The sequence below is a fragment of the Microchirus variegatus genome (assembly GCF_963457635.1).
Source record: "Microchirus variegatus genome assembly, chromosome: 8".
NCBI lineage: Eukaryota > Metazoa > Chordata > Actinopteri > Pleuronectiformes > Soleidae > Microchirus > Microchirus variegatus.
Window position 1 is genome coordinate 26,340,812 of NC_139809.1, and position 27,341 is coordinate 26,368,152.

Consider the following 27,341-nt stretch of genomic DNA (forward strand, 5'->3'; position numbering starts at 1 on the left):
CAGTTGTCTGTGTGAAAAATGCAGGTCTGATTTATAGGTGGATATAGTGATGAACCATATCAAAGAAAAGGGGAGACTAAATAAACTCAACTCAGTCAAGGTAGGATGTCAATGAAGTATTCGGTTTTGCTATGTCTCCTGGATGCAAGCAGATACGCATCAAAATATCACATATCAGTGTTATGGTTTAACCTTTCTCCAGTATTCCTTGAACCCTCCCTTATTTCAGTATTAGCATCTATATATCATAATCTTACCCGTTCATTTCCTATGTGGAACATTTTAGCTTTAGGAAAGTCAGATTAGGCCGAATACCGGAGGGAGGTTAAAAATGTACTTCACCAGCAGATTCATGATGTTATTGCTGATTTGGTTGTATATCAAGTGCAGGGTTCAGGTCCCTGTTGTGGGTTCCTCTGACTGCCCCACAAAATAAGCAGGTTTTTGCAGTCAGGACCCCTGAGCTTTAGATGTTTCTGCCTGAGGCATGTTGCTTCAATAACATTTATAAATCACCTCGTTTTCCCAGCTCTCATACTCACATTTGTTTGTTTGATTTTAAATGTAATTTTATTTCAATTTCACCCAATTATCTGACTATTACTATTTGACAAATTCCGTATACTTTTTCGCTGATTTACTATTTGATGAAACATAGTCGGTAGATTCAGTTATTTTGAATTAAATTACTCAATAACCCAAGCCCCAAATAAAGAGAAATGATGTATTTGTGTATTGCCTCTTTTGGAAGTCAATAAAAGCTGCAGCACCTCAATGTAAACTATGTTCTGAATAATGGAGAAGGGTCAGAATGGAAGTAATTGATTTAATTTGAGCACAGAGAAGAGAATTGATCTGTGAATAATGTGCTCCGTTTACGGCTGTGACCTGGATTCATTTGCTTCACAACACAGACCCTCTGTGTGCTTTATGGAGCAAATGTAAGGTGTTTCCCTTCTCACCATAATGAGATTCCATACTTGTCAATGGAATGCTATTTGTGCATATGTTATTTTGTCACTATGAGGGAAGCCGACAAGCTCAAACACCCTTGTCACTCTTTCTTTATTATTAAAAACATCACAATTTTTCAGTCTACAATATGTACACCTTGGGTATGAATTTATAAAATGATTTCAGTACATTACAACATATATACACATACAAATGAGTACAATACAAACCATCGGAAATGGTTTTGTGGTCATCTTCAAGTCTGTAACCTCAGGATGTGAGACCTGAACACAGAAGTCTTCTCATTAAAGGGTGATGCCCAGCACATCTAATGCATTAGCTCCCCCTTCAGTTAGAGCACTGTGTTGTCCAGTGTTGCCTCTGCATTTAGAAAGAAAATGCCCTTGTGCAAAAGACAAAACAAACAAGACCAGGAAGGATCAATAGTCATTCGAGAGAGGATGGTAAGATATTAAGATATTTTAGAACCTGTTGAGTATAGAGGAAGTCTGGTGAGTCAGACAGCAGAGTTTCTTTTTATTTATTTATTTCATATTACTCTCAATCCAGTTTTTGAAGTTGTCTACACGTGTGTAGACTGTGTAGAGGGCCGGATCACAGTCGCCTTGGTCATAACCAAAGCTTACTAGTCCCAGGAGCCTCCACGACTTGTTGCTCTCCCCATGTACCTGTGTGTGTTGGTTGTCAGGGATTGCAGGGGAAACAAGGATCCCCCCAGTGTCAGAGGGACAAATGTTTGAGGGTGTGTAGTCGGGCTTCTGACTGGCACAGAGCATATTGTCTGTAACACTGACTGGCACGCCTTTATGAGCATACTGCTGCTCACACGGTACGATGTCAGCAAGGTGAACGAGCCCAACCCTCGCTCTCTCGTCGGTGCCTAAACTCGAATCAGGCAGCGGGGACCAGCCTGTCACAAGCCCTTGTCCTGAGATCACCTCTTCTCCCCCGCTTTCTGAGAAGCAGAGGGGCAGGACCTTCTCCCCGATCCTTGCTTTGTCCAGTAACTTAACCACAGCCATGTCGGAGTCAAGAATATTTGGGTCATAATTTGGATGAACCATAATGGAGGCCACCTAAAAGAGCAAAAAGACTCAATTAGTGTTAAGTTTCTTGAAAACTAACGATTGAATCTATAAACCGTAAAAAAGGGATGTAGCATTGTGGTTTGAAAAGTGAAGCCCAGGAAGTAGCCACAAGCAAATTCATAGAATGAAGGGAACATGAATCTTCTTTTTACTTGATTATACCTTTTCCTGAGGAGTTAAGGGTCTCAATTGCTAGTTTCGGGGCTTCTTCAATAAACATGTGAGTTGAACGCTAGTATGATCCAACAGATGCTTGGTTGCAAGTGGTATCTGTGAACTTCCATTTTCAAAAACTGACTGGCTTTGGTCTAATTGTAAATCTCAAGGCTTCCAAATAATAGTGTGTTTGTGTTTTGCATTTTGATATATGCAGTCTCCAACTAAGACAGGAAAATGTCTGTGAAATGTAAAATATTGGCTTATTTTAATAAATAATAGTGAGATCTCCACTTGCTTACCCTCAGGTGATGGAGACCTTTACTTTCCCTGTGGTCATCACGATAATGCTTCCCCACCACCACTTTGATCTTGGCTACATCAAGAGGATACACCTTCCCGAGCTCTGTCACACAGTGAGCTGCGACCACCACACTCCTTTGGTTGACCAGAGCTCCACTGCACACCAGCTGCCAGTCAGAGGCCTGGTCGTGGTTGCCAGTTCTGCCGTCCTTCTTCTTGGACCCTGCCAGGCTGTCTGCCTTGGTTACCTTGGTCTTTATGCCATTGGTGGAGCGGCGGTAGATGGCTGCTAGCCAAGGCCAGTGAGCCTCTGCTGGCCTCTCTTGGTCAAAGGTTGGATGCTTCCCACACACTACCAAAGAGGAGGTGACAAGATGAGAGGCAAGACCATGATCAAGAGGAGAGCAAGGGGAAATAAAAAGACAGGAAAAATTAACTGAGACAGTGTCAACATTTACTGCTGTGGTACAGGAGTTGGGCTTTTATTTGTTTCAAATTCTGTTTGCCAAAATGCAAAGCAGTGGCATAGATGGAGGAACTGCCATATAATACAAAAGAACCCTAACTCAAAAATAGGCTTCACTGCACTGAATGTAACAATAACTAAAGTTAGTAGTAGAATACTTGTAATACCCTATAGCTCTATACTCTGACAGCTATCTCAGATACAGTGTTGTTGAGCGACAGGGCTCTTCAGCGCCCCCTAAAGCCAGCCTCTAGCACATGTTTGTCCTAGAGGTACCACATTCTGGGGGCATATGTATCAGGTCAACATGAGCAAACAAAAAAGCTGTATCCTAAACCAAAGAGGAAGTCATTTTTAGTGATTTTACACCTCATGCTTTCAGCATCTCCTCCTAGAGGATTCATCACATTGATGTCAAATTTGGTTAATGTCATCTTTGGACCCAGTCCACACTTTAGTGTGGAGGTGGGCGTGGTTGTGTGGAGACGTCTCAATGAATCAGTTTCAGGTGAGCTGATTAGCGCAGCTGGTTCTTATTGCTAATGAAGTCAAATTAGAGAAGTAAGAAAAGCACGCTGGATTTCAGAAGAAGTCTGCAAATGTGACTGGACACGTGTGGCAGAGATGTTTTGTTGTTTCTGTGAGTGGTGCAGGGAAAATAATGTTATTTTAGCTGTCAGTCTCTGCTGTTAGTCTGTAAATACTTTCATGAGACGACATAAGGTGTGTGGTGTATGTGTGTGGGGTGGATGCTGACATAGAGTTAGCCATAGGCTAACATTGCTGCTTGAATACAGATATAGATTTTTGTGTATCTGCACAAAATGTGAAGTGAGAGATTTAATCAATGATTCAATCTTCCACTTATAAAGGGGGTAAGGTGTCAGATTACCAGGATGCTGTTTCAACTTTGTCCCAAATTGCTGTAATCAACTAAAATGTGATGACTCTTGACACTAAATTTACTGCTCATCAAATCCCATTTCAGATAGTGTTTGGAGCGGGCTCTGTCATGATGGCGAGCGTATTTTGTGATTGCTACAAAACGACGAAGGAAGCCTTCTTTTATCAAATCTGTCGATGCCTAACCTTTCCCTGTCTGCTGCACATGTCAGCTAATGGCGTTTCTACTTAGTAGCTAAGGGAGCTTTGACTGAGTAGTAATGAGAGGCCTGCAGCTCTGTGGCTGGCAAGAACTCCTGTGAGTGTGGTGAAGACGCTCACAGTGTCAGCAATAAGAGGAAGTCGGCTATATTTTTAGAATGTGCTGTGTCCATAGTGGGCATTCATTTTGTATCCACTCATCAGGGCAGACATGTGGGTGTAAATCATCGGAATAACATACAGATGGTTAAATATTCAAGGGAAAAAAAAATGGAAACAGGATGAAAATGCTTTTATCTATAGGGCCTGAGGGGTCACTGAATGATTTAATGAGCCTGAAATCTATGTGTATTATACTGTATTCTATTGTCTCACCTGAAATGGAAATCGTGGCACTGAATCTCCTCTGGTGACTCATAGTGGCAGAACACTTCACTACAAGACATTATGTTTGGTTTGCACCTACTGTACCAGTGCTGTCTGTGGCCGTGTTTTCTATGTGGTTTCTCGTCTAACAGTCCTCTGCTGCCCTCACCTGGTGAGCAGGACACGTGACGCCCGCTCCATTTCCCTGTTTTCAAGCAGGTGCGGCGGGGGCTCCCAGAGTGGTGGTAAAATGGGGACGCACACTCGTACTCGATGTGTGTGTAAAGCGGGTGGAAGCCCTGGGGCAACTGTGGGTGCAGTGGAGGGCCTTTGGTGGGAGCATCTGACTGCAGCTCTGAGCGCAGCACGGAGGACCAGAGCTTGAAAACAGGAGTCTTTCTGAGGAGATACAAAAAACATGTGCAGAAGACATTACCTGGATTAAAATATGTTTCAATTTAAAAGGGGGAAATTAAACAAGAACATGAGCCGTATGCAATTAAACTGATTCTAATTACAGATACAGCAGCTGAGATACAGTACATATAGATGTCATGTTATTGGTAAATATACCTGGATGGAATCTGAGGTGGTAGAACCCTCTGTTTAACCAGGTCTGACACTTTGGGCTCCCGACATGCTGTAAATAAACACATGTATGAACACACAAACACACATGAAATAAAAAAATATATAATTCCCTCACAAAAGTCCTGCTAGTATGGAAAAAAAATATTTCCTGCGTTTTACTGAATATTTGTTAAATATCTCTCATAATCAGAAGTTGTGATTATTTTGTATATATAGTGTATATAAATATATTTATTGAAAATGGCTGACATAAATTAAAAATCAAATGGCCAATATAGTGAACTACAACACTGTCATTCAAAACATGAGCAGTTATATAAGCTTAGCATGAAGACCCTGAAGAAGTGGGAGACAACAGACATGGTTCTTTTTTCTTATCAAAATTCAACTACCAGCACCTCCACAGTGCATTTTAATCAAAATACAAGTTGTGTCTTGATAGGCTTTATCTCACCTAAATCTCAGGACAGTTGTTGCTGGGGTTGAAAAAAAAAATTCTTCTGTACCTGTACAGCATAATTCCTTTTTTCTTGTATTTATCATGAAAGGCAGGTTAATAGACAGCCACTTACCCTTTGCAGACAGACCAAAGACCATTAAGAACGAGTTAGCATTTACAGCTCCAGACTTGATGGATTGCTACACTGCAAAAATCCTTCAATCTCGAGCATTTAACTTTGAACATTTACTAGCTACACATTTCATTGTCCATTATAGTACAAGAAATATATGGTCATTATTTTTGCAATAAAACAGAAGAGTTGAAAGTATGTTAGTAGTCCAAGGTTTGGAGTAGTCTAGTTCAAGACTCGGATGCGGGTGAGACTTGAGTCCTCATTTCCTGGACTTGTCACTGGCATTGACTGCATTCAGATTCCAAAGTTTGAGACTCAAAGGACTCAAAATGAGTTTGTTTGCGTGTGAATCCTTGCCAGTGCAAGTGAGTTTGGCTATTGTGTCACAAAGATAACACATGTGAAATGATGATAGCCGTGTCATTTTTGTTCAATCTAAGATTCCATCTTGAAATGCCAAGAGGGGACCCTGCTCTGGGGAATCAACTCAGACTTTTCTTTGCTTACTCACACTACAATTGTAGATTCCAGACTTGATTACAACACTAGTTAGTATTCATAAACCCTTCAGGATGTGCACTATTAGAATGCCACAGTCTCAGTCTCAACAGCCATTATTATTAGCAACAAATTAAAGAGAGGGTGACAGTGCGGATGAAATTACCTCTGAGACACACGGGTTGTTTGCCACTCCAGGTACCATCTGGCTGACAGGTACGACGAGAGTCACCGCTGAGAACATAGGAGTGGTTACAGATGAGCTCCACTGTTTCAGGCTCCAAACCTGTCACCACTTGATAATAGCCATGGGATAGACGAGGGAGCAGTGGGCAGCTTTTCTCTGCAGGAGAGGGAACGGACAGCAGGTGAGGTCAAGCACAAGGACACAGTTGGGGTTGAGTTTTTTTTTTTAAATAGGGCTCTTACCAGTGAAGCTTTGGTTGACTTCCTTCTCCTTTTCTTTTTCCTCCTTCTCTCGATCTAACTCCTCCTTTGTTTTCTCAACAGGATTCCCTTCTGCCTTATCCTCTTTAAATGTTGGGTTTTCCTTTGCGTTGCCATTTTCCTCACCTCCAGCCCTGTACAGAGTGAACTGTGTAACGTTGACCCTTGTGGGAATGGTTTTCCTCCCCGTGTCTGCAGAAACTTTGGTGCTATTTACTTTCTTTGATTCTGTTACATCATATGTGAACGTTTGGTTCTTTGTCATGTCCAGTTCAAAAACCTCCACTGTGTTCTCAACGTCAGCTGTGACCGTCCTCAGCTTTGTATCATTTGGGCCTACTGTCCCTGCATCTTTTTTACCATTTACCTGCTTCTCTTTTCTTTCAGCTTGTTCTTGTCCTTTGTCTTTTATCACAACAATGTCTGGGACATCTGTCTTTCCCGGTCCAGTGTTTGTGCCTGGGATGCCTCCATTTTCATCAGGTTGCTTTGCTACTTCGGGTTCTTTTATTTCAACTGTGTTCAGGCTGTTATCTGGGTCTTCGCCATCCACCTTATCTTTGGGTTTCTCTGACCCAGTATTTCTTCCCTCTGACTCTCCCTCTTTCCTATCCACGTCCACAGATTCCTCTGGAACGGTCCCAGTATATGTATCTCCTCTGTCAACTGCTGTTGTATTCTCATGACCAGTATTTATGTCTTTCCCTCCGACGCTTTCCTTCTCTCTAGTTGTGTTTTCTTCACCTTTCTCCATAGTTGTGTTTGTGTCTGTTTCACTGTCTATTTCTTTGCTGTGGTCTTTGTCCTTTTCTGGTTCAGTGAGAGTGTTATTTACTGTGGGTAAAGAACATAAAATCACCATTACTGAATTGACACGAGATGCTTAATGCAGATTAAGTAATATTTAACATTATACGTCAGTAATTGCATGGTAATAAGTGGTAGATTCTGTGTAATAACCATTAAAAATAGCTGGTATTATAAAATAGTACATCCCTTTACAAAAGGGAATAGCAAAACAATATTAAATGTTACCACAGATTTTTTTTATAACAGTTATCTCATCATACTCATTTCTTGTAATGGCAGTAATTCAATTTCTGCAATCATGCAAAAAAAAAAACATGGAAACAAAAGCAGAATAAACTGTTTGCAGGGACTGTGACTCATTGATTTAATCTGGTTTTACAATGATTCCAGTGTCTGACCTTTAGTGCAAAGAGGAGTCGTCCCACTCCAGGTGTTGTTTGGGAGGCAGGTTCTTTGAGCGGTCCCACTCAGTTCATAGGGCTGGTAGCACAGGTACTGCAGTGCAATCAGGACATCATTGGGTCCATAAACCAGAAAGTGGTCCCCATGGGTTGGCTTGGGAGGTAGAGCACAGACTCTTTCCACCGGCACTGCAGACAGGAAAGAAACTCAGAATGTTTTCCACAAACTGCACATTCTCTGTGAGGCAGAATGAAAGGCATCCAAATGCAAGCAAATGACACAAATATCATGATTCCACATCCAAATTTTGCTCATGTCGCGGCATAAACATTTGACATCATTTTCTTACCGCACTTTGGCGCAGGGGCACTCCAGGTGCCGTCACTCAGGCAGATGGCAGAACGAAACCCTCGCAGCTCAAACCCAGGATCGCAGTGGAAAGTGATGCGTGCGCCCGAGTGTTGAAACACACCCTTTGTGGATCCATGGGTGGGCACCGGAGGCCTGCGGCATCCCACCACTGAGTGGAAAAACAGGCATTGGTACAGTTGATTTATGAACATGTTGTCCTATTTCCCTTTTTGAGTCCCTTTAACTGCAAACAGAAGATTACCGAACCACCCTGCTGTAATGTAAAATACTTTCAGGGAGTTCATAACTTTGCAGTGATGCAGGTCAGACTGATATTGTCCACAGACAAAAAATCCAACTCTCAGACTCATACCCTTAAGTGAAACATGTCCAGCACTTTAAAATAATCGCTTTAAATGCTGCCTGAATGACCATTAACATACATCCCTACATATTGCAGTTGATAGTAAACTGTTCACAGCAAGACTTTAAAACAAAGCTTGTAAAATGAGAAATAAATAGACGCAATAAAAACTGTTGAATTTTCCAGTGCAGTAAAAGCTGATTTTATGAAGTGAAGGAGTAGAAGATTGGTAAAGTGGTTGTGGGATACCAGTGTGTAACTGTGTTATACGATAGCCTATACTGCACAACACAACTAAAATGTCATAAATGGGGGAAATTAATGTACGATTCCTTTGCTGTTTTGTGATGTACAGTTCCTGTGTGAAAGTGGTATCAAATCTGCGAATGTACACACAGACATGTTGTGGTTGAGAACTTCGCCACCCACAATGAAGCTCAGGACAAAACCCAAACACACATTAACACTACAGTTATCGTATCATTACAACACTCAGTGAGAATCGTTCCCTCTGGAGTTTACCTCTTTTGTTGACTTAAAATTGGATCAAATCCACACAATGTTGGGGTTTTACAGAGCCAAAGCAAGGAAACCTCCCTGTAATATGGTGTTCGTGCCATACGGAATTTCCAACCCTCAATCCCTGGAGGGAATGGAGAAAACTGCTGGCCAATCAAGAGTAGAAAAATTGAACTGTACCCCAACTGACCTCCATGTTTTTTTTCTTTCTATTTGTTTTGCTCTGGTGCACTGAAATGCTGCGGGGCATTCTTGAATTTTACAATAATGATCCATCTTCCACGTCTGATTGTGTTCACAGACATAATAAGATGAGTCTGGAGTTGTTAGGGCGGAATGCAAACACAGTTTGAGTGTAACTGAATCATCTTTCCTTTCATAAATGCCCTGGAAGCTTTGCTGAACACAACACGGCACCCCAAGACAGATTACACAAAAAAAAAAGAGATCAACCTGTGCCAGGGAGAGGAGAGATCATTTATTTTCTATCGTGATTTTGTATGACAATATGTCAAATTCCCTCATATAGAGTGAGTTTTAGCTCAGGACTACAGCAGGTGACAGGTTGATTACCGCAGCAGTAAAATACAGCTGATGACAGGAAAAATATTCAACATTCTTCATCTGACTCCAGGGCAGAAATGTAGACTTGATTCTCTCTGGAAAAAAAACAACTTATTCCAGCTCTTTTCCATAAAATAAAAATTTACAGCACAGATACAGAAGAATGCACAGCATGGAGTGAAAACACCTGCCCTCTTTTAATGGTGTCTCGTCTAATGAAAAAAACTGGCAAACACATTGTATAAACAGAATTGTTTCTACATTATGTGGACTCAAATTAAGCCCTGGAAACAATTGCAGAGGTGAAAAAGTCAGCAAGTGTTTTTGCAGGATCTTAAGGGAAATGCATAAGGTACAAAAAAAACAGATCAGGGTCCCAGACACCCATAAATCAATTATTTTGAGGACCAAAATGACTTCAGGCACACTGAACGAGCGACATCCCATACATGTTAATTTCCACTGCAGCTTCATTTTGTTTCCACATATTTTCCCCCTGATGAAGGCCATGTTTTTACCGTTAATATGATTCAATAGTGATTCACAATTAAAGGCTTTTTAAACTCATCACCCTCTTGAGTGTCTCAGATGTTTTGACTCAGATTCACAAAATATTTGTTGGTGTTGAATCCGGATTTGCAGGCCTGCCAAGGAAATTAATTTGGCATTTCTTGAGAGATTTCTTCCTGATTGTCCCAAACCATAGATGAGACTGACCACAGAGACGGTTAGTCTGAATCTTGCCAAAACCGCAGACCTCTCCTTTGTGAGTGTGAATCACCAAACGTCTTTGTTGTAGCAACAACAGTAAAACAGAGTTCAAAGAGTCGAGATAATTCTCAGTACATTTGTGGTAACTGGGTGGGTCTGATTTCAGATAAAACATATGCGTTCCTTTTCGTTCGTACATACTCACCATGTTCGCACCTCTTGCCTGTGTAACCAGCCAGACAAGCACAGTGGTAAGTGTAAGAAGTGTCCAGGATACAAGTCCCATCATGCAGACAAGGAGAGGAGCTGCAAGCTGTAAACACACAGTTTGTGCAGTTGTAAGACGTTAGAGTACAAAAACATAGACAATAGAGTGACACATTGACACAGTGCGTTTTCCAAATGGAATTGCCATCCACACCACCTACATTTAGGGAATCATAGTCAACACTGGTGCTATTTAAATGTCACTCTCCCTTTTCATGTCTAAGGTGTGTGGTCATTTCTACAAAAAAAAGGCACTTGTTTACTTTTATTGGATCTGGTTTTGCCACAAGTAGCTTTCCTGAACAGAATGTGTGCACGTGTGTCTGCTTTTGAGTTTCGAGAATGAGGTCATTTATGGAAAGTGGAGGCATTTTGGGCCGACCTTAATTACTCTGTGGGCCATTAGCAGCCATAAAGTCAGTCAATGCCACATGAAAGCTCAGATATTGCGTGCTGGACCAGTGTAAATTAAAGAGGCTGAAGACTTGACTCCAAAGAGCCACTGTGTTGACAGTGACCTCGTTATTTCTGTTTTGAAATTAATACTAGACTTTTAGATGTTACCCTTAAGATTTAAGGCTTGAGTCCATCATTAGTTTCTGAACTTTTTTTTATGTTATTTGTTGGAATCCTCTGCATCTCTGGATAGCCATCAACAGATGATAATTGCAGTTGCGGATTTGCTTCAAGCTATAATCTGGTACAGTACTTCAAATGGAAACATTTAGGTTTTAACTGTACACATTTGAATAGATTGAATGAATAAATAAAGCTGTGTCTGGATCAAAAACAGAAAACAATCCAGTGTAGTACTGGCAAGTGTGGCCAAGCTCGCAATAGCAGGCAACAATGAAACCATTGTAACCAATGATCCCCTGCTGTCTGCTCTCTCATCAAACCTGCCCTTAAAAACATACAAATCACAAACACAAGCTTTAAGCTGCTACCACGGGGCTCCTGGTAGCCCTCAGGCAGCCAATAGGTGCCTGGGGGCTCACTTCACTTCACCTGACTTGCATGTATCTATATGATCCATTATCTACCAATTCCTCATTCACATGAGGGTGGCAGGTCACTGGAATCAAACCCAGCTGACACGACTGGGACTAAAGTCTTATGTTTTGTTACCCGTCGCCTTCTCGCACAAGACAATCCAGACTCTTGGTATGTGTTGTTCCACACTGGTGGAATGAATCTACCAAGAGCTACCAGAACAGGGGTGTCCCCGTCTATCTCCAAGAAGCTCTTGAAGACCCAGCTCTTCCGAGGCAAGGCAAGACCACTGTTCCTATCTAGTGGAGTTCTTCCAAGACTACTTCTATGTAGCTTATTCCTCTTTTGTAAGTGACTTTAGATAAAAGCATCTGCCAAATGCTTAAATGTTAAATGACACAGGACGAAAGCTGGGGTACACCATCACAGGGCCAACACACAAAAACAATCATTCACCATTCACTCTCACATTCACACATACAGGCAATTGAGTGTTCAGCTAAGCTCTGCATGTTTTTGGACCGCAAACTATCATTCTGACTGAGTCGTGAACTCAGATATTTTTGCTGCAAGGCAACAGCGCTAACCAATAAGATGGACCCACCTGAACTCTCCTGAAAAGTGGCGAAGAATCCGTCAAAGTTCTTGAAACCGTCAGACTCAAAGAGTATGTGCAAACTGTTGCCAGAGCTCTGAATCGGGGCCGGCCTGCTGTTCCCACAGAAACGAGCGATGACACGTGAGTTGATGCTGTCACCATCTCGCACCTCCACAAAGTCATATCGACAAGATTGGTGAAACTCCAGACTCAGCATCATAACCCTGTCAGTATGAAGACAAGTAAAGGAAAAAATGGTGCTTAAGAAAACACATTTTGCATTATAAATTCATTATTTCCAATTTGACACTGTGTAAAAACGTTTTTGATTCATTGTTGCTGAGAGATTTCCTGTTTTCCTTGGCAGTGCCACACGAGCTGGCACCAAAGTAATGAAACCTCAACCAGCAAACAAGAAATGAATGATGAAAACTACTGAACACATTAACAGCTGATGCTGATTTGCTCACTATGGCTGACAGCAATTACTGTGAAAAGTGTTTTATTTTCACAAACTAACATGGCAGTCAACTTTTTAGTGCAACAAATATTCATGGTAACTAAGATGTTTGTGATAGTTTAGAAGAACCGGTCAAAATCTAATATCCTTTTCCTTTTTTTCACAATGTGCTTCATAAATCTTGAGGCCAAACATCATCTGACCTTCACCCTTTGACAAGGGTTGGAAAAAAATACCTTAAACCACCCTCTAAAAACATACCTCATTAAGAGACAAGTGAGAGATTCCACTCGCTTATGGGCAAAACTGCAATAGATCAATAATCAATGCTCTGACCTTGGGTCTCACTTGTCTGTAACATTATTTCGATGTTGTGTCACTCAGACACATCCCCACCCTGCACACAGGAAGTGATTATTTTTATGTCAAGACAGACAGAGGCAACAGCAATGAGACAGCTGCAAACAGGTTTGAGTATCTATCTATAAAGCAAGTTGTGTCTGTGTGTCTGTGGCATACAGACGGGCATATCTCGTTAGTCAAATCGAAGATTTTGGATATGGGTTGTGCATGACCCGATGGTGTGCATCCTTGATTTTCACGTTTTTTGGAGTCATTTTCGCCGTCAGGATTGTCAGAGTGTCAACAACGGGGAGGCAGTGGCTCATCAGCAGCAGCTGTGCTGTCTGAAGCAGGGAGGTGGGAGTGAAGAGGCTGTCCTCACGGTGGGAGAGACATTTTCACACATTCAACGCAGGACATGGTGTTATACTGAAATGACAGAGTCAGTGAGTGTCCATTCACCAATACGCACACACATATTTATTTAGCATTAGCATGTTACTATTTAGCAGCTAACTTGGCAAACCTGTTTCCAAAATTAAGCTAACGAGGCTACTGTTAGCATTAGCGTAGCCAGCTGTTTTGTGACTGTCAGCCACGCTGGAATCTCTTTACAAGGCGTATTTGATTTGCGTTGTGTGCGTAATGAGGTTGCACGGTATTTGTATTATGTTAGCCTTTACGTTCCTTATCATGCATTACCATAACTGAAAAATCTTCTTCAGCTCCCAGTATAGGAGTACATACTTCCTACAGACACTGCACCAGTGACTGAAAACACAAAGAAGTGCCCGCAAACAAGTTTTAGATGTGAGTTCTACAACAAAAAAAACCTGGTCATACAGTGGTTTGCTGGGATAAATGCCACTACACTGCTGCTGTATACACAAATGCTCCCTCACTCAAGTCTAATAGTGTTGCTTGACAGATTCTCCTCTATATCGAGGTTGTGGCTTTATGGCTTGTGAAAATAAGAATGTGAGTACAAAAAAAACTGATATTTGGCTAAGGTGGACAAAGGGGAGAGAAAAGGTTGGCAGTAAACCAACTGTCATAAAGCACCAAAGACATGAATAAAAAGAACATTTACACACATTTGAAGTCAGTGTGATAAAGAGATAACTGCCACCAAGTTTAAGTTAAACACAAGGAGTCGCCTTTCCTCTTCTCTGTGATTTCAGATGTAATCTCACTGGCACAACAGTGGAACAGATATGAAGGAGTAATGAGCAAGTCAATGAAGTGCTCCCAAGGCCTCTAATTTTACCCTTTATCGCAGAACCTTGGGCCAGGGAAGCTTAGAGTAATGAGATTTACAGTACTGCCAAATGTTACCCTGCAGCGGCTCCAGCAATTAATGCCAGTTGTTATTCACTAAATATGTTGCCTGTGATGGAAGATGGAGTAACACACACAGAAACAGCCATTACCTCCTCAGCGCAAGCATCAAACAATCCCATTGTTTTACTTCTAATATTAGCAATGATCATTGATTTTGGATTTTATTGGGAAAAACATTAAAGAAAACTAAAACAGCATTTAGGCTTGCAATCAATTGTATATGTATGTTTGTGGTTTATTGTGCAACTTTATATTAAAAACAACAACCTTAAATGTCCATTACACATGCAACAACAAACCACAACCATGTGCACTGCTTAATCAGACTGAATCTAACCGTATGGAGCTTTCATTCTGTAAAATCCCTGCACAGTTGTTCGTCTGTAAAATTCTGTCTGTGTAATGGAGGAAATGACAGAAATAGAAAGCTATCTCAGCACCGAGAAGAAATAACTGTCTTGAAAAAAAAAAGGGAGTGTTGTGGTTTCCAAACTCTGCAGCACAGTTGCCATCAGACTATGACATACATCTTGCAGAAATATCTCAACCAAAGGAAAATTTGACTTAAGGGGGCCAACGGTTGATAACTATTACAGATGGTCAACGAAGAGCCCAAAAACGGAAGCTTTACTGCCGCGCAGATTAACCTGCAATGACCTGGAGTTTTACAAGATTTGCAGTATAAAGTCATTTTTAACAGACACACATTTATCTGGAATTTGGTGCCAAATCAACTAGTGTTCGATTACTTGCTGGACTTTCTGCAGAAGAAAATATAGCTCAAATAAATACAGTTGACAGCAATGTCTGGGAAATATTCAGAATAGCTTGACTTTTAAAAAAAAAAATCAGTTTCAACCGCTGCAATGTGGAATGCAATGTTGTTTTATTCAGTCAGTCGGGTTGTCCTATAATTCTGAATGGACTGTAGTAAAATTTTATACAGATATTCATAGTTGCAGTTTGCAGAAAATAATTCTGAAATATGTTGTTGCCCCCTAAAGGCAGCCTCACAAATATGCAGTGGAGGCCTTCACTAAAACACTGCACATTGACTTTGAATAGCAGCTTTGACAAACTGCATTATGGATATGTGGCTTCGATTTGCTTACTCTGGCTAATTAACTCATGTTAACCATTTGAGCTCAAACACATGGTTCTCAAACTGTGATGATGTATAACCAGTGGTACGTGACCTTCCTCTGGTGGCACTTATACCAAGGTATGCCATCAGAGCGGAGCTGAGGAATTTTGACCAGCGTGTGTAGAAAATGAAACAAAGAACCCACATGTGAAGGATGTGAGGATGTTGGTATCTCTCTACAAGATCACACAGTTACCTGAGATCGATCGTAAAGGGGCGGTCCACCTGTATGGTCCACTCACACCTCGCATTGTTCGGGTAACTTTCCAGCACCAAGTGGCCCTGCCGTTTGCGGATTATTCCCCCACATCCTGAAACACACACAGGAATCTCATTAAGAAAGCCATGGTTTGTAATTGAAACTCTCAAGCCCATTAATTACAGCTTAATTATTATGCTAGCCGTCTACATCCAGCTGTTTTGGTTACCATTCAGACCAAAAGTAATTACATTGGAGTCTCCAAGTCCTCTGTTGTGCTCACCTACATAAATAAGCATAAACACAATTAGCACCGGGCCAAAAAATACTTTCAGCAGCCTTTCCAGGATTCTGATTTTAATTAAATGTATCTCTCTCTCATGCGCTGTAGTGAATTATTTTCATATAGAGAAAAACTACAGTCCAACTATAACTCATTAAATTGTTTTATGGGATTCCTGAACGTTGACTTCGACCTGTCACTCAGCTCGTGGAAAATCCTCCAGGCATATGGCAGCCATCCAAATTGGCAGAGTAGATAAATCAGCAGGGAAGTAAAGAACATTTAGAGCGTGGCATTTATTCTGCCCTATGGAGAGACATTATTTACAGTGAAGCCTTGTAGATCTGTAATTAGCAGAGTGAAGAGGCTTACTCCTGCAATCTCCACCAGACCAGCCGGGGCGACATTCGGTGCAGTATTTGCCACGAATGAAGAAGTCATCCCTCGGGCCCCATGTCCCATTGTTGCAGCGCTTACAGTTCTCGAATAGACTGCAACCTGAAAGATGTAAAGCCGGGAAGAAAAATGACATTAAATCTCCCGAAAGTGTGATTTGTCAGAGTTGGACACACTTTACATTAACATTATTAGTTTCCTCAACATTAACTCTGGTAAATCCATGAGGCTCAAGTTTTACGTCAAACAAAACACATACGTTTCTGCTTCCCAAAATAGAAACAAGGAGGAAAAAATTGTTTCGAGGAAAGAGGACAGATTTTTACTTTAGTGGCTACATTCACATTATGCACACAACAAACATGGGCTGATGGTGTACTAGTTGGGATTCATGGTCACTAACAAAAGAAACATGAAATGGTGTGTGCATTTAACAGCAAAATATCAGATATCCATTAAATTTTAAAAAACAGCTGGCTTTTCCTCATAAAGAGGAACGAGAAGATTCAAGCTGTGATGAAAGCATGACATACTTCTCTATGCATAACGGCATGTACAAAAAGAACATGAAGGTACACATGTAGTGCTGACATCTCCAGGGATTCTTACATATTGTTATGCTTTACACATAAATGCAATATTTCCTTTGGTCTGAAATACAAAAAGCATTACTCTAACAAATCCAAGCTCATTCATTCCTAACTCAGAAAAAAATACATCAGACGTTAATACGTTAGTTATTTTCAGAGTTCCTGTCACGCTGCTTGTCATGCTTCAATGAAAACAGATGTGCAGCTGATAGGTGGATATGACAGATATTCATAACAAGTTGTAGATCCTCAAAGACTGAATCAAATGGATTTTTTTTGTGGCAGTTCTTTAAAACTACTTATTGTAGGAAAAAAACAGCTTTTCATGTTTGCAAAATTTGTACCTGGATGGATAATACAGGGGTCACACGCGTTGATGGCGTTGCGACAGCAGGGCACAGCGTAGCCCACTGGAGTTCCCTGGAGAGGACATTTACAGCGGATCACGTCATACTCACAGCAGTCTCTGCACATAACGTTCCATTCTGGGCCTGGACAGTGGTCGTTCTGGTACCTGTAATCTAATGGAGACAATAAATCAAGGCCAGCAGCATTAGTAAAAAAACATCAAGCAGGGAATCTTTGTTCCAGTAATCATCATTGCATAAGTGGAAAGAGTATGGAGAAAATAAATCATATGTAATATTTGGCCTTGTGGGAAACTGTTAGCAGGCATAGTTTATGGACAGTAGAAGCTTGAGCAGCAGTGGAAGGATTCTGGTGAGTTCAGTGTTTATACAAGCTGCTGCTTTCTGGTTATTTCCACTGCCATATGGTTACAAACTCCTTTTTAAGGGGACCACAGAGTCTTAGTGGCTTACTTTGTCTGCATGGTGCATGGCACAACAGAGATGACGCAACTCTTAATAAAAGACTGAATCACACAGTGTAATAGAAAGTGCTTCATGAAGCCCGAGTGTAAACAGTTTGTACCCAATAAACGTGACGTTTAATTGGGTTTTTGGGCTTTTTTTTTGCCTGAATGGTTCTGTTTATGTTACAAAGCTGAGAAAGAGAAGTGAAGATTGTCTTGTGGCAGATGTGGACGGAGAGAGCAAACAGAAGCTGCACTTTCAACTTGGCAACACGTCTTTGCGGCATTGTGTACCTGCTATTCACCACAGCAATCACAATAGCTTCAACTCTGACACTCCCACCATTTATTCTCAATGTCCTTCGGCTGTGGCATTATGGTACAGCCGATTGTCTTCAGACTCGAAGGTCAGGGTTCGATCCGGGCTCCGCTAGTCTACATACCTATGTGTCCCTGGGTAGGTCACTTAACCCCAAAACTATGTGAGAATGGTAAAAAACTGTAGTTATGAGTGTTCATCGAGCGCTATTCTTTAAATACAGACAATTCACAACTGAAAAACAAGCAGACATACTCAAGCTATTTTACTGGTAATGTTATAGTGATACACTCGACATATTTATTGATAACAGACACACATGAACACACGGACTCACTAAAGCAAAGAGCACAAGTGAGTAATCTTGTTGTGGTTGCTTGAATAAGTGAAAAAGAAGCACAGATGCTGCAAATCTTTCCTGCTGCCCTTCCACATTAATTATGTCATAAATTGTATCTACACTCTGGCTTTCTCCTCAGCTATTCCCTCAAGAAGGCACAATGAGGTATGACATACGTCTCTGGCATTAATCAAACAGAAACTAGGTTGTGTAATGCCACTGGTTCACGTTGAATATGAGTTACTTCAGGACAGGAGTTTGTGCTTCATTAAGCGTTTGTGGCTTGTTTTATGACTCATTGGATCCTTTTGTTATGTATTGTTTCGGAAAACATGGGCTCAGCTTTGTTTGTGTAATAACCGCAGAAAACCACGGCCTGCCAACCACTCATAACAATGCTATTTCTCTGTGCCACGACCAAGGACGTGCACAGACAGACCCCGGGTGATGCTCAAGCACCTGCTCATCCACCCTCTGGCCTTGTTACAACAGATTTTATTCATTTCTTTATCAAATTTTATAAATCATTTTCAAATAAAAGTGAATAATAATGCCCCCAAATTGCATTTGAGTCATAACTTCTGTGAGAGAGCAGTCAATATGTGGCCTATTAATCACTTGCATTTATATTTTTCCTTTACGGCTTCACCCAAAAAACTCCTGTTTTTCTCAGTAATAAATTTTCGGTTAGATTTTTTTTCTATTTTTCTGTCTAATGTTTTTTTTCCCTGATTTCTGTCTATTTTTTTTCCTGATTTTCTGAGGAAATTTTTTTTTTCTGTTTTTCGGAGTAATTTTTTTTCTGTTTTTCGGAGTAATTTTTTTCTGAGATTAGAGAGAATTTGAAATAATAAACACATTCACTCCTTTATTGAGAGTTTGATTTATAACAACATGGACGGCTTGTTTAGTTTAATCAAGTTTTACTTTTAGTTAGATGGTATTATTATTAGTTTGTCAACTTTACGCAGGCACCTGAAGACTTTGCAGTTGTTCAGAAGGAAAGCCCATTCAGATCTGCTAGACATAGCAATCTTTCTCCAGGATCAGTTGGACAGATAATGGCATGCTCCATGGATACAAGATGATGCATTTGAAATGCATTCAGGCTGGCTACGTGGTGACTCAAGAGATGATCAGGACACTGCTGAAAATATTGGATCCACACGGTGTGCAGCTGAGGCGCCGGATTTGCCTTGCATTCACTTGAAACAGAAAAAAATGTACTCCGAAAAAAACAGAAGAAAAAAAGTACTCAGAAAAACAGGAAAACAATAGACAGAAAAACAGGGGAAAAAATATTAGTCAGAAAAACAGAGCTAAAATTATTCAAAAAATCAAACCAAAAATTAATTACTATTTTTTTTTTTTCAAGTGAATGCAATACCCCTCCATATTTGAAGCCATTGATTTAGCAGAGATATTTTTCACCAGATTCCACTCCTGATGCAACCTTCCCATTTGTTCAGGTTTCGGATTGACATGGATGAGGTCAATTTATTGTGTCCAATTAACAATGAGCAACCTTGCTCAGGGTACATGGTGGGGATTTGAAGAGTTTAGAGTTTATGGTAACTGAAATAAATAAGAACAAGATTTACAACTGTAACATAATTTTCTTTCAATTAATCATAATAATGAAGGGGTACCCCCCTTTTTTTTCACCTGAGCCCCTTCCCCCCTGAAATGTCTGTGCACACCACTGGCCATGAAGTGTCGTCGCTGTCAGGACTGATTCATTGTCACCAGCGATTAATTGCTGCGGTTAAAAGAACGTAAACTTCATACACTGTTGTAACAACAGTTTTTTTTTTTGTTGCATTGTCTCCTTTTGTTTAGCTTGTTCTGCCTCCATGAGCATTTTCTCTTTTTTTTTCTTGTGGGTTTATTTTGACCATGTGTGATAAACCACAAACATCCAAGGCATTGGACACATGGCCTGTGTGTTTGGAGAGACAAGAAGACACAATACACAGCTAATGAGATGGGCTAATATACCACGCTGTCAGTAAAACACTATTAGCAAAGTTGTATCAAAAAGCTAATAAAAAACAACGTAATATTACAAGCAAAAAGTTTGGTCCCCTGACTTTGGATTGTATTTCTATAAGACTGTTCAACACATCACCACTAGCTCCTTATTACCCATGACACACTAAACCTGCAGTTGTAATCAGCCTTTACTTGAATACACTTGCTTGACTTTGCAAACTCTGGCCTGGTCTGTTTTCACCGTCAGCTTCATTTCAGACTACATATTTTTCTATGATTGCAGCATGACCCAAATTACATATCCAACGCTGTGGATCGTCAAAGTGGAGACTCTGGGTGAACTACGGTCACCGTCTGCTATGTGTGTTACGAGCCAATTTAACTGTTCAGTCTGTAAACTGCTGTCATTTGTTACCCTGCAGTGATTTTAGGACAAGATAAGAAAACAGCGTTTAGGAGGTGCGATGGCCGCCACATGGGGATTAAGAGGTGCTGACCATCCCGTCTACTTATGGGATCCATTTTCTGCCTCCTCTTTGAGGTTTGTAAAGGACACTGAGAGACAAACTCCTGATTTATAGGACATAAACATGAAAGGGTCAAAAGACTTTATGAGCTTGGTCTGCTAATGTCATTAGATGGCTGCTGTGTGTCTTGCCCTTCTCCTATAACAAGGCCTTGATTTAAAGTATAATAGCAAGGGCTACGAAATCATTTTCATTTTGTCTGACAACAAGGAGAGAGTCAAAGCCATGACATAGTTTGTTTGGTTTCAAAACAGAAAAGTTACAATCTGATCATGAAGGTAAGATAAAATATAAAGGATTTGAAGGATCCTGCAAGATCACACTCGCTTCCCACTCCTTTTAGGACACAAAATATACATTTATACAACTTAAGTCTACTTATGATCTCTGAATATCACGGTTAGTTCTCATTATTCCGTGAATTATGTGATTTGAATTGTAAAATATAGGGGGGTCTTTTGGTAGAAAAAGTTTTTGTAACCTTATGGCATTTTTCCACCTCAATGTGGCCTCCACAAACTAGTGACTTATAAAGCCGTTGATTACAATGTACTGAATCATTAGAACCAGGTAATTAAAAAAGAAGTTCACAGAATCGTTCAGTACTTCCTGCATTAGCTGGAGCACAGACTCCGTCTGACACAGTCAATGGGCTGAACTGCAGCAGAAGGGTTCGTGGTGGCTTGTTGCTCGCAATCACAGGCAGGTTGACCCATGTTTTCAGTATGTTTAAGTCTTTTTAACTGATCTACAGTTTGGGATTGTTCGATTTGATTCTTGTGCCTCTTCCTGTGACATCATGAATAGTCTCGGCTCAGCTCGCATGGGCCCTCATAAGTTACTAAAAAAAGATACCAGGTACTATCACTAATGGAAAAGCAAAATAACTTTTTTTTGTAAAATAAAGATGTGTAAACATCCAGCTCAGCTGACAAAGCAGTTTTGTTCTCCTCTGAAGTGTGACTCACAGGTTTCTCGCAGAGTGCTGAACGCACATCTTTTCTTATTTCATCAAGTCATTTTCAATTCAATCCAAACAGCTTTATTAGTCCCAATTGGAGCTTATTGGTTAAGTCCAGACAGCAAAGACACAACTACAACATATACAGTAGAAGCCATGCCGTTGCACCAGGAGACACATTGCCAGGTTTCCCACTGCTTAATGACAGAAAAATGTTTTTACATGAACACGCTTTGCATTTGTTCATTTCAAGTTAACTCCGCCACCTTGTAAAAACACACATTATGTGCTGCTTCCAGGTCAACACCTGCACGTAACTGCAGACTGCACAGTAACAATTTGAACCAGGATTTTACAGCAGTTTAGGAGGCTCTGAACAGGTGTGGGACTCGATGTTGGTGCTTGCATTAGCACATGCACAATGTATTGTAGGTAAGTGGTTTTTTTTACAGACACCATGAAAACTGATTAGAATATGAGAAGAAGAAGAAAAAAAATAGCACAGCCAAGAAGATTTCACTCCACTGTTATGACGCTCTGTTCCTTTTCTTGTAATTTAACCCAAGGCTGTGGTTGTGCTAGTGTGTTACTGGCTTGTACTTGATCACACATGGGGAAGTGCTGACAGCATCGGAGACATATCCAAATAGAATAATAACCTGATAATACGGTTTGCTTCTGTACTCCATTGCTGTCTGGAGCTGCTTATATCCAATGTGTCCAAAGGATTATGGTATGTGTATCTGTATGACTCTGTTTATTAGTTTATTATCTGGAACAAAGCCACATCACCACAATTTTACAGCAAATCACAAACATTTTTCCCCACTTGGATTTGTATAGAGTTTGTTGTGGATTAATAGGCTTTTCTGGTGTGATGTAAGTGGTATCTGCTGTGTCCATTATATTCCAGATGTTGTGCTGCAAAACCTATATATGCCTCAAAGTACATGTCAGGAAGCCATAATGGTGAAAATAGGAAATGTCTGTTATGATGACGCTTCATAACAGATGCCTCATGGCTCAACAGAAGTTTCACAAAGTGATTTTGTACAGTGAGGATATCTGCAGGCTCAGCATGTCTCGATTTCACACCACTCATGTGGATCCAGACATTTGGCATTGCGATCTCTGGAGGCAGAGATGAGGTCATGGTGATTCACATGTGACCTTGTGTCTGACTTTTACTGCCCTGCTCGACCATGAGCTGTCAGAGAGCCGCATTAAACCATAACTTCTGATAAGGAATGTTCACATATTTTTTTTTTTTTTTTTTGTTCAACCTCCACCAAGGGTATGCTGTCAGTCATGTTTCCCTGTTTGTTTGGTTCTGTTTGATTGATCCAAATGGATGCAGATTCAACACAATTCAACCTTGTGAATTTAGAGGAGCATATTGACACTGTGGGAAACTGTGGAGCGGCCTTGGCAGACTTTTGCTCTCTGTGTGCTTTCTAAAATGCTTTTTTGATACCCTCAACATGTTTACTGGCCAAACCTGTAGATCACAGCTAAAGCTGTAGTGTGTAACCTTTAAATATAAACAAAAGTCTGTTACATTCAAACCATTGTCACATGAGTTCACTCAATGCTCATTAAGCCTATCGACTATGTCAAGACAGACAGAGGCAACAGCAACATATACACACAAACGCTGGATTTCCACTGGGCGTGTTAGGGCAGGGGAACATTAGTGGCACGGTTTTGCAACGCCCTCTGCCCGGCGTCAATCCCCACCGGGCACGTTTTGGCAGTGCATCGGTGCCTTGGGAGCCAGCGGGATTCACGGGCGATAATCCTGAACGGACACACGTTTGCGAGATCCTGCGATAGACTGTGTGTGTAACGGAAACAACTACTGGCAGTCTGGTGCGATCTGCTCTGTTGATAGATACTGCTAGAAAGATAGATAAATAGAACTGCTACCTATCGATAGCGCGGCGAGCCGCTTCAGGGACGCTGCTGAGACGTGCCGCGGCGCGCCCGGTGGAAATGCTCACATTGATTATAATGGAAGCGATCAGCAACTGCGACTGCGCCGCTGACGTTCCGCTGCCTTAACGTGCCCGGTGGAAATTCAGGGAAATGCTCCTTCAGTCGGGTCTGATAGTATTGCTTGACACAGAGCCCATTTTCAGCTAGGATGCACCATACAAATAATGTTGTGTTTTGTTAACGAAGGCCAAACAGAGGCAGACTAATAACATCAACAAATACAAAAATCACCAGATGTTATGCTCTGCTATGCAGCTTCAATCTGGTGCCAATCCCAGCTGACATAGACATGGGACAGATTGCCAGTCCATCACAGGGCCCCACAGAGACAAACAAACATCCACTCTCCCACTCAAAATAATAAAATAAATAGTTTTTTTAGTAATACATAAATACATGGTTTCCTTCTTCTTAAATCTAACTCTCTACAGCAAAGTAAATGCTCAAGCACATCAACTTTATTGCCTTAACTTTCAGTTGCCTAATTAAAAAAAGGCCTTACCTCACTTGCACCTGATGGCATCAATCGAAGTAAACAGCTCCATTTGTATTTGACCACTGAACTTTGCAAGTCCTTGATAAAACACCATTAGGCCATACTTGTTCCTTGTCATAATTAGAAACATAACAGGTAATTTGGTGTCTCCAGGGTTGGCTCAGACAAAACAATAACAAAATATTGAGTTTGGTGATGCTGTTTTTTTTTTAAACGGAGTTGTTGTCTTCTCTGCCATGGCAGTCAGCTTCAGACAAACTGTCCCGGTGATTAAAACCAGTAACAACTCCTAATAAAAACAGATCATTCTGTTACTCCAGCACAGGATTTTGCAAGGCTGTGATTTATTTAGTCAGCGTATGGTCAAGACATCTGATAAATTAAAAAAAAGGACACTCAAACCATAAAAATGTGCCTTAAAACTATTTTAAAAAGATCATTTTAACCACTTCTGGCAGGCGACTGCAAACACAGACTCAGTGTTGACCTGACAGGGAAACAAATGAAATTGACCATTACCATGAATAAAGTAAAATAAATCACTGGAAACAATTAAAGTACACGCCTCAACAAAACATGTAACATACCGTGTGTCTTCTCATTTGAAAAAGAAAAACACATTGCAGATTTTTTTTTTTTTTTTTAACTTCAGGGTGAAAACTTGTGTCAGTAAATGTTTCCTGTCAAGAGAATGACAAATTATCCAGTACTGAATATTTTCCTCCTGACAAAATTGTGTGTTTTTTTCACATGGGAGTATCATGGAAAAAGAGACATGTTCTTACAACAGATGTGTGTGTGTGTGTGTGTGTGTGTGTGTGTGTGTGTGTGTGTGTGTGTGTGTGTGTGTGTGTGTGTGTGTGTGCTGAGTGCTGAGTGCATAATTCCTTTCACCTACTGTCCACAGCAGCTGTCTGGTATTCTGAGGGCAGAGTGATCCAGCCATCCTAACAGGGAAACTCCCAGAGTACCAATGTGGCAGGTTTTGTGTATCTGAATGTAGTCCGAGCCCATGCGCTGATCCCAGTGCTGGTCGTGTATAGCTCGCTTTAAATAAACTTCCTTCTACTCGGAAACCACAAAGCCAATGAACTACTCCATCAATCTATAGACCTCTTTGGTGACATGCACACGCCAACACGTGGGTCAAACAGGAGTCTTAAAGGGACACTGTGTAGTATTTATGGGTTTATATGAACCAAAATCCACTTTTAAATACATATTATGTGCTCCTGTATTGTCTAGTCGCCGTTTAATATTCTTTGTTTCATTTTCGTAGTGTTTCAAAAAGTCATGTAAAATAACATGATCGCGGGCCGCTACTGCATTGCCACGGCGCCATGTTTCTACGGGAGCCTGTATAGACAAACGCGAGAGAACAAATCAAGCGTCGCTTTAGTTGTAGCAAAAGTCCCGCCTCCACTCTCTCTGCTTCGTCTGCTACGGCCGTGGTAGCTCGCCCTCTCCCTCGCCTCACGAACCTCATCTGCTGACACGGAGAAAGACGACGAGGACCGGCTAAAGACACCGTAGCGCTAAGGGAAGGGAGGGGGTGAGCAGAGGAGCAGTTCTTTGTTGTAAATTTCAGCCTCTCCTCTAGATGGCACTATAAACTACTTACTTCACCTTTAAGGGAGCACATGTAGCCCCTAAACTTAGAATGAACCTAAACTGAAGGTCGAATGAATTGCAATGTCTGAAACATTCAAAATGCTCAATCAGTTTTTCCTCTTCTGTCTAAACCCTGTGCCAAGATTTTTTGACTTGCTTTACTCTAATATCATTGGTCTTTGTTCCCTGCTGCTCACTTGAATCTCCAACAACTTCCCTGTAGACTTTAGTTCAACACACAATCAGCAGCGTGTCAGGAGAACAGGGCATCTCAGGATTCATGAAGGTGGGAGATCCTGGACAGGAAGCTTTGCATGGATCAAAAAAATAAAAAATAAAATACCTCAGTGGGGACACCAAAATAGTCACTAATGGATGTAAACACACATTGCAATAACAGACGTTTCCATGAAGTCAGGATCTGCATGTAAACACTTCTCTGCTCTGTTCGGGGAGGAGGGGGGGAAGAGAAATAAAAGGCATTTAAGGTTGTTCAGCAGAAAACATCTATCATCAGCCGATTATACGATAACAACACAGTGACTCAGCTGCAGCATAAGCACGTAAATCTTCCAGAGAGCTCTGACTCAGTGGGGTTTTAGCACAGCTGTGCTCGTCCCAGCTTCTTTGCCACAGTCGCCAACAATACAAATTAGGAAGTGTTATTTTTGCTCCGTGGTAACTGTGCGAGGAGGAATCAGCCAGAGGGCAGAGGGGTTGGAGAGGTGTCTTGGAGACGGTGTATATGGTACACACATCACTGCAGTCGGCATGATAGACTCGACTGAAACATGACTCACTTCCTGCCACAGTTCAAGTGGTCACCGAGGGTAAACACTTAGGGTCGATGTCGATCCCTGAGAGAACTCGCCCACAACAAATCGAGTGCCAAAACCCAACAGCCCTGTGAGGACTCCAACAACTTAATTTCACCTTGAGGAATTTTTCAAAGTTTTCACAAATAACAATTACAGTGTCTAGAGAGCAGTATCACACACGTTGTTCCTTTTCTTTTTTAAGTTAAGACAATAAACACATGCAGGACAGCACTCACTCTGTGTTTCATAATAATAGTTGTTTCGGACAAAGGCAAACTTGTCGGCGCTGCCTCTGGAGATTTGACATCACTGCCTCTCTGTGCATTTTTTACTTTTTTTACGAGGCTCTCTGAGTGTTGTTGTGCTTTTTTAAAGGAGCGTAAAGCAAGAGGGGATGGAGAGAGTATACTGATGCCGGCTTTTGGAGAACAAAGAACATAAGCCAGAAGGATGTGAGAGAGAGCAGCAGCAGTAGTGGAGATGTCTTACCGTATGGCCAGGCTGTCCCCTGGGGTATGGAGATAAACATGAAGAGGGAGATAAAGAGGAGCCAGCCCTCCTTCCC

General features: G+C 41.1%; 1 protein-coding gene across 1 annotated transcript; it reads right to left on the bottom strand.

Moving 5' to 3' along the window:
• Positions 1 to 1,123: 1,123 nt before the first annotated feature.
• Positions 1,124 to 27,341, bottom strand: pamr1b (peptidase domain containing associated with muscle regeneration 1b). Its single transcript, XM_083893227.1, has 14 exons — positions 27,266 to 27,341; positions 17,248 to 17,424; positions 16,290 to 16,415; positions 15,632 to 15,746; positions 12,155 to 12,372; positions 10,496 to 10,603; positions 8,131 to 8,301; positions 7,778 to 7,969; positions 6,552 to 7,403; positions 6,289 to 6,465; positions 5,032 to 5,098; positions 4,628 to 4,857; positions 2,522 to 2,874; positions 1,124 to 2,051 (listed from the first exon to the last, which is right to left on the bottom strand). The coding sequence occupies exons 1-14, from the start codon at positions 27,303 to 27,305 to the stop codon at positions 1,500 to 1,502; spliced, it is 3,378 nt and encodes a 1,125-aa protein (XP_083749353.1). The 5' UTR covers positions 27,306 to 27,341; the 3' UTR covers positions 1,124 to 1,499.

Bases quoted from the DNA above. Each gene is read 5' to 3' on its own strand.
- pamr1b (XM_083893227.1), bottom strand. From the start codon at position 27,305: ATGTTTATCTCCATACCCCAGGGGACAGCCTGGCCATACG. The intron at 15,747-16,289 runs GTAAGCCTCTTC...TGTGTGTTTCAG, and splicing joins GTCTGGTGGAGATTGCAGGA to GATGTGGGGGAATAATCCGC. The intron at 6,466-6,551 runs GTAAGAGCCCTA...CCTCTCCTGCAG, and splicing joins AGTCAACCAAAGCTTCACTG to AGAAAAGCTGCCCACTGCTC.